The sequence below is a fragment of the Chelmon rostratus genome, chromosome 7 (assembly GCF_017976325.1).
Source record: "Chelmon rostratus isolate fCheRos1 chromosome 7, fCheRos1.pri, whole genome shotgun sequence".
Lineage (NCBI taxonomy): Eukaryota > Metazoa > Chordata > Actinopteri > Chaetodontiformes > Chaetodontidae > Chelmon > Chelmon rostratus.
The window spans coordinates 812,372-820,471 of record NC_055664.1 but is presented as its reverse complement, the minus strand read 5'-3'; the positions used below and the strand labels follow the sequence as shown (position 1 = coordinate 820,471).

General features: G+C 41.1%; 1 protein-coding gene across 1 annotated transcript; it reads left to right on the top strand.

The window, feature by feature from the left end:
* Window positions 1–5,052: 5,052 nt before the first annotated feature.
* kcnj13 (potassium inwardly rectifying channel subfamily J member 13) lies at window positions 5,053–7,541 on the top strand. The gene is made up of 2 exons (XM_041941338.1): window positions 5,053–5,569; window positions 6,967–7,541. The coding sequence occupies exons 1-2, from the start codon at window positions 5,053–5,055 to the stop codon at window positions 7,539–7,541; spliced, it is 1,092 nt and encodes a 363-aa protein (XP_041797272.1).
* The last annotated feature ends 559 nt before the right edge of the window (window positions 7,542–8,100 follow it).

Sequence of the window (8,100 nt, the reverse complement as noted above, 5' to 3'; positions counted from 1 at the left end):
AAATTAAAAAGAGCAATAGATATTTTCAACATTATCATGCAGCCAAGCAGAGCTCAAACCCATACGCATTCAGAAAACACATGGATAACAAAGAAAAAGGAGGGGGAAAACAGGTTGACATGGGCAAATACATGCTTTTCTTCACACTTTTACTCACAGAGATGCAAAACTTTATCAGCAAACCCAATTTCTCACATCAGCAGCTGCTGGACACCAACCAGCAACAAGCAGCTCTTCGAATGAACTGTGACAAGGTGTTGTTCTTTTTCCCCCTCCCTCTGTCTTCTGTCTTCCGGGAACACTAATAGGCTCCATGCAGAGTAATGTGACCAATTGAATCATCCTCGCCCCGGAGCTGGAAGCTGCAGATCGGAGGAACAGAGAGCACTGCGCTCAGTCTGGCTCCCACACTGAGAAAACCTCTCTGGGGTATCAGTTTCTGCTTCGGACTCCTCTGGGATTTTACACCCCATCCTCCAAGGAACTAGTGGCACTCTTTCCAAGTGCCTCAGCCCCTTTGCCCACTTGGCAGACCTCAGACCAGCTCTTAGGTGAAAAGGTCAGAGGGCCCGTTTTTAGCCCAAACTGCAGCTCTAGGTGAGTACAAACTCCAGAGTGTGATGCTGGCCAGAGCTAAGGCCCTGATCCCAGGACAGTTAGTGAGTGATCAGCTGTGATGTGATCAGTACTGGTGATCTGTTAAGGAGCCTAACTTGTTAGTCAGTTTGTTGAATCGATAACATGGAACACAATTTGTTGGATGACATCAATTATGTCTTAGAGTTTGTTAGTGACAATAAATACAATAAAGATATTGAGATAGTTAGATAATAAGACTGTTTTTTATCAGCTAAAACAATTTCTACCACCCAGCGTGGTAAACTGAGTGTGGGTAATCCAGACTGTAAACAACAAGCATGGACACAATGGCATCTGAAAGTCAAGACAACATGTTCATTTTTATCACTACAATGATAAAGATGATCAAACATATTAGTTTTTCTATTTTATTCATTTATGTCATGTGATAAAGTAGCGTTAACAGGGAATACAAGATGTGAACAGCTGCAGACTGAATGTTACATAAACCCTTTTTCAACCCTCCAAGTTGGCGATAAAGAGACATTTCCCCTAACTTGCTCTCTGAACTTGTACATTAGTACAGATACTTTTAAAACAGGAAAATGGCTGACTAGGCTAGGACATGACTATAGTAAGTTTAAATATTGCACTAGCCCCAGGGACCTCACACTCCTCTGAGCAGAAACACAAAGTACTGTTTGTTTGCATTGTCATACATCTGAACCACTCACAGGGAGGGAAAAACTGTTAATGTCATTATTAAATTATTATTATTAAAAGTTAATTGAGTTCGTGAAATAATACTTCAATCTGAAGTTATTGATTTAAAAAAATAAAAAGTCAGGACATGTTCACAGTTGTAAATATTAAAAATATGCATTTGTGAAAGCTAATGAAGTTATATAAATTGAAATTCAATGCAACAACAATGCATTTAGTTTTTCCTACAACATTCTCTCATTGGTTGGGGTTATGAAAAGATGCCATTCTTGGTTAAATATTGAAAAAGTCAACAGTGATATATTTACTTTTTGTAGTCTAAACCAAACCACACGTTGGACACTGACGACAAACCCCTGTCTCTCGTGTCAAAGTCCTTAGCTTTGTACACTCACCATAGACCCTAACCACCTCCCTATGGGTTGTGTAGCAAATATAACACCTCCTTTACTGGAAAAAAATGTTCTAGTAACCCAGGAAGCAGTTCTGTCTCATCCAAAGAGTATTCAGCAAATCCATTCAGTAATTTATAAACACAGTTTACAGACACAGACAATGCCATGCTTCCAACATGCAGTTTCATCAGTTTGAGACATTACAGCAACTGGCAGGTAAAATGTACTTATGTTGCGAAAATGTACATATATCTGATACCTACTCCTTAACAGAGCAGGAATGTATTTGTCTTGAGTTTACTCAGCAGTTTGTATCACATTAGAACAATTTATGTGTATACATGTACATATAAAAGTGTCCTTGGGCAAGATACTGAACCCCAATATGCACTCGATGCTGTGCCATCGGTGTGTGAGTGTGCATTAATGGTTATTGCTCCTGATGAGCAGCTGGCACCTTGCATGGTTGCCTCTGCCATCAGTGTAAGACTGTGTGCGTGTGTGTGAATGGGTGAATGGGTGAATGCTGACTTGTGTTGTAAAGCACTTTGAGTGGTCAGTAAGACTAGAAAAAGGATATATAAATGTCGTCCATTTACCATTTCAAGGAATGCCCTCCAAACTGAAATTTTTATTGTTGAATAGCATTCCCAAAACTAACAAAGGACCCTGTTACAGATGTAAGAACACAGAATAATTCAGAAGTATAGGAAACTTCAAGGAACAGTACAACATTCTTGAAAAATTGGGGATGAACTTTCTGTCAGACAGTGAAATGAGAAGATCGATATAGAGGTGTCCAAAGACATGTTTCTTTCTTTGGACAGAACTGTGATAGCTGTTTCCTACTGTTTCCAGTCCTAATGCTAAGCCAGGCTAAATATGTCCTGACTCCAGCTCTGTACTCCACACACAGTCAAGCGATTAATATAAATATTGTTGTCTCAATAACACAGGAAGCACTGCATGAAGTGTCTGTTTTTATTTACTTACTGTATGCTCTAATGGCTAGTGTGGTGACTGACTGCTCCAGTGACAGCTCGGACAAACTGAGGTCCAGAACAATACCTCAACAAGCCTCAGCCAGCACATGGCTCTCATGTGACAACCTTGCTGACTGTTATCAGGCTGCTGTTTCCCCCAGGCACAAGAAAAACTTCTTACCAAAATCAACTACACATTTGCACTTTCCTTATTACCCTGCTGTTGCTTCAGCTTACGTCCCACATTAGCCCTCAGTTGGTTGGTGTTTGCTTCAGAGACAAACACAGAAATTGGTCTGATGTTGATTATGTTGTACTTATTTTATGACAAATACTAAACTGGCATAAGAGGATTTTTAATTTTCAGTCACTGAACACACAAAAGGTTTCTAAGGTTTGAATTGGTTGAAACATGCTTTAGAAAAGTATCAAGTATTTGAATATATGCATTTTTTTTTTCAAACAATGCTACTGTATGTTATTGAGGTTCATTTTAAAATTTAAACGTCATTCATCATACCATCACACTGAATTTATTGTTTTTGTTCAAACTTTAAATCTCTCACTCTCCCTGTTTTTCTTATTCAAAAGCCGTGCAAAGTTCAAAACTAATGCATGAAAAGAAGTTGCAAGTGCATAATAAATGCATGCTAAAAATGATAGTAAATGTATATTGTAATTGGTGAACAAGATGAGTGGACAGCCATGCAGTGCAGTAAGTTTAAAGCTCCCTGCAGTTCAAAGACGCATTCCTACTCTGCATGTCGCTGTGTTCCTCAGACAGATTCCCAGCTGGGACCTGCTCTAATCTCCTGGCAACAATATTGACATAGAAATAGAAACTCTGACGAGGACAGAACTCTAGCTGTCTGCCTGCCAGGACTGCCTTCACATACATCTGGTGCTCAGAGTTCGTCTGCACATCCATACTGGAGAACATACTGTATGTTTACATTAGATACATGGTGATCCTGTAAATACAGCTTATGGTTGAGATTTAAAGGAACAGTTTCACATTTTGGGAAATATACTGTTTTACCCAGACTTAAATGAAAATATGGATATCAATTAAATCTCTGTGCATCCAGGACTCTTTGAGCGTGGTTTAACTCAAAAGAACCACTGACAAAGCTCCATCAAAAATTCAATATGTCTAAAACACTTGTTGGTCTCTAGAGTCTAGACTTTTTTTTATCCCTTTAGGATCAAAAATTCACAGGTGTGGGTGCAAATCACATGACTTGGACTCAAGTCAAACTCAAGTCATCTGACAACTTTAGACTTGATTTGATGGAAACACCAATGCCTCATGACTTCACTCAAACTTTAGTCTTTCGACGTGTAATGACTTGATATCCTCTCAAAGTTTTTAAAAACAGCTCTTTATTTTCCAGGCAACAGTTACTTTGTATCAATCTCCCAGCAAGGATGAGGAAAAAATGCATGTAAATGCAAACCAGCAGAGACAACAGATACCTCCACTAAGAACGTATATCATGTACAACCTCTGCTGTGGTGAACAAAATTTATGCATTAAAAACTGGCATGAAAAATGGGCAGATGGTATTCATGCAACATTTTTAATATTGACTTTCTACAGTAGGTGCATATTCAAACTGCTAAAAGCAGAATTTTGTATTTGAGGGACATATAAAGGTAACAAGACAAAGAGTCTAGAGCCATGCTAGCAGCTCTGAAAAGCTTAAGTAAAGCAGTATTTTAAAGTAAATACTGATGTAGGCATGCCAACATTCTCACTGACAAGCCAGACATGCTGATGTTTAACAGGCAGTGTTTACAATGTTTACCATCTTAGTTTAGCATATTAGCAAGTCCAAGTACAGTAGGGGCTGATGGGAATGTAATTAGTGCAGGTATTTGGTAAGAAACCAAAGTATTTGACACATTGAAATCTTAACCTGATGATGGAGCTAGATGAAAAGTCATAGGATCATCAAGTTGCTCAAATTAGAAGGCTAATTTGCAAGTATTTATGTACATGGGTAGCAAAGTCTAAATTCAAAATGTAAACCCAAACCAATGTTGTTTTAGCAGGTAACATTGGAGCTGTTTCTTTGCCAACAAGAGCTGACTACAGTTATTACTCAAATAATTTTCTAACAAATGCTGTATGAGGTTCATTTTTGACATTGCTAGGCAAGCTGACTCTCCCCTGATTTCAGTCCTTGTGCTAGGCTAGGCTAGCACAACTCTACCCCTATACTTGACACACAGAGATGGAAATTATTTTGACAGTGACTGATTAATTTTGCCTCAATCCTGCCCACAATCCTATGAAACATTGTCTTTCATAATTCTGTTTCAGGATCATCTTCACATTGACTTAACCTGATTGAGATCCATCTGCAACCATGACAACCAAATCCAACAGTAGTGTTTTGGGTGGCAAGGCTTCCTCCTCTCCTCTCTTGTCCTCTCCGCCCCGCCAACGTCTGGTCACTAAAGACGGACATTGTGCCCTTCGTCCACCTGTGTGCCCTTCAGGCTCATGGCGCGGTGCTACGGGCAGAGCCTGGCTGCTTGTCCTGCAGGACCTGTGGGGACTGTTGGTTGGTCTGCGATGGAGATGGGTACTGCTGGCCTTCTGTGCCTCCTTCCTGGCCCACTGGCTGCTGTTTGCCTGCCTGTGGTACTTGCTGGCCCACCTCAATGGAGACCTGGCTGTGCAGGATCATGATGCCCCCCCACAGGGGCATGTGGTTTGTGTGAAACACATTACCAGCTTCACTGCCGCCTTTTCCTTCTCCTTGGAAACACAGCTGACCATCGGCTATGGTACCATGTTCCCCAGTGGGGACTGTCCCAGTGCCATAGCACTGCTGGCTGTGCAGATGCTACTGGGGCTCATGCTCGAAGCATTCATCACAGGTACAACTCTTATTCCCAGTGCCTTCTCTGTACAAACATTATTAACTCTAAGATTAAAGTCTAAATCGTGAGTTTAATGGACACAACGGAGGGCAAGATTGAAGTTTATTGCCACATTGGCCAAATATTTAGAAGCTATTTTTTCTGGACATTACATTTGAAAATTAGGTTGTTGTTTTGACATTCAAGGACTAGATATTTGTATATTTACAACAGCAGGTAAATGGACTGTAAATTAGCTTTTTTATATATAGCACTTTTCTAGTCTCATGACCACTCAAAGCATCAATCTTAGCTCAAACCTTGTGATGTTCAACCTTAAAGAAATCTTCTCCTGCCTTAACTTCAGTAACAGTCATCGCTGAAACACTTAACCATGCCCTAGTTGAAGACCTAACCCCCAACCTCAGAGAACAGAGCTTTGGGAAACATTATTTGAAGAGTACTATTTGACTCATTGTTGTGGAGTTGTTTCAAGTGAGCATGCAAAGCATTAAGATCATCTGGCAACATGGCGTCACATATTACACACACAAGGTGCTCCTGCTTTTTGCAGGCTGATGTTGCTCATCATTAAGCATCAGGAATTATCACTATTAGTTGAGATACTTGCACAGAGTTAGCAGGTACTCCATTCCTCTCATCTTCTTCTACTTGTTTCACTGGCTGGTGCAGTTTGAGCGAATGCTTTCTCATCACCAGATATCACAACTTCTGTTCAACATACTGTCACCTGCTGCGGGAATTTAGCTGCTACATCAAATAGGTGGTTTTCCTCCTGTCAACATCACAGAAACCCTTTCTTTTAAAGGTTAAATATATGGGAGATTTTTGAAGAGTATTGAACAGGAGGACAGTGGGAGAGAATGGTAAAATACGGGGGAATCCCGGGAAAATTCAGAATGCTGACAAACTCCTACTGACCTCCACACAGCAGGCCAGTTTTTTAACTTTGGAAAAATACAAAAACTGTCAGATATAGCCCCCCTCTAAAATTGGAAAGCTGTTGGGGAGGTGAAGGGGCATACAGACCCTTTAACCTACAGCCTATCTATGGAAGGATTTCACTTGTATGCCACAACAGCCCCACTAGAAAATCCTTTTTTTACCCTAATGGCATCCAAACGCTGGCCCAATACTGGTCCTGCGGGAACATGTTGGGTGGTGGCACAAAGCAGACAACCAAAGCCAAATCAAAAAACAAAAACAGAACTCTGCTATTCATTTTCTGCCTCTAGAATATTTTGTGGTTTTTAACCTATACTGCTTTGTCAGAACATGATTTCTTTTGCTGTGATTAACTACAAACCAGCATGAGACAAACATTTTCCTGTAACAAGGCCAAAACGTCTCCTCATTATATTCATCATATCAAGTCTCCTTGTCTTCACCTTCAGGTGCATTTGTAGCCAAGATTGCACGTCCCCAGAAGCGTGCAGGAGCCATTGAATTCAGCCCCCAGGCGGTGGTGGGCCAACACCAGGGCCAGACGTGCCTCATGCTACGAGCCACCAATGTGCTGCAGCGACCTCTGGTGGATGTAAAGGTGAGTGCTGTGTTGTATGAGGAGCATGAAAGTCAGGCCCTGCACCAAACCTCCCTGGACTTCCACTTGGATCATCTGGGCCAGCAGCCATGTCCCTTCTTCATCTTCCCGCTCACCTTTTACCACCCCTTGGACCGCCGAAGCCCCCTCTATCCTGCCCTGTGTGAGGGCTTATCCAACCACTTTGAATTGGTGGTATTTCTGTCAGCTTTGCAGGAGGGGACTGGAGACTCCTGCCAGAAGAGAACCTCCTACCTGCGGCAAGAAATCCAGTTTGACCGTCGATTTGTCCCTGCCTTAGGGCTGGATGCTCGAGGGAGATACATTGTCACCACCCAGCACTTCGACACGGCCCACTCAAAGGAGCCTTTGAACAAGGACTGTGTGGTGCAGATCAATGGTGATGGCAGTGACAGGATGGAGTAAGGTTTGCTGAAGGGGAGGTCTCATGGAGATACCAAGAATTTCTGAGGGTTAACGGGGGAGGGTAACAATGGGGAAGATATTTTTGTCAGGAGGCACTTGTTTAAACATAAATTCCAAACCAATTTAAATAATTTTCAATTACAGTGTATATCAGACATGGGTGCTGGTGCAGACTCCCTCAGCCCCTCCCTCAAATCACTTGGAGTCCCTGGTGCATTAACCAGGGTATGCTCCCCTGCTGGCTTACCACCCATCAATATATCCAGTTGTGTTTGTATGATAAGTATGATCAAGCTATATTTGAAAATATTTAATTTGTGGTGGCACAATCGATTTCAAATTCAGTCCCAGTTCAGTTTAAGTAATCAATATTTTGTTAATACACCAAATCAAATGACAAAGTGTAACATGAAAGTGGGCATTGATATGAATTATCATCAACTCTGCAGTCTTTTAAATATCAATATCATCATAAATGTCTATCAGCTCATGATTTTGGCTTAGAGCAATCTTTTTTGCAAAAAAAAAAAAAGAAAAATCGTAAAAACACTGTATACTG

What these genes read in the sequence shown, in the direction of transcription:
- kcnj13 (XM_041941338.1), top strand. Translation starts at nt 5,053, where the DNA reads ATGACAACCAAATCCAACAGTAGTGTTTTGGGTGGCAAGGCTTCCTCC. An exon ending in GCTCGAAGCATTCATCACAG is followed by an intron (nt 5,570 to 6,966) that starts GTACAACTCTTA and finishes CTTCACCTTCAG; the next exon opens with GTGCATTTGTAGCCAAGATT.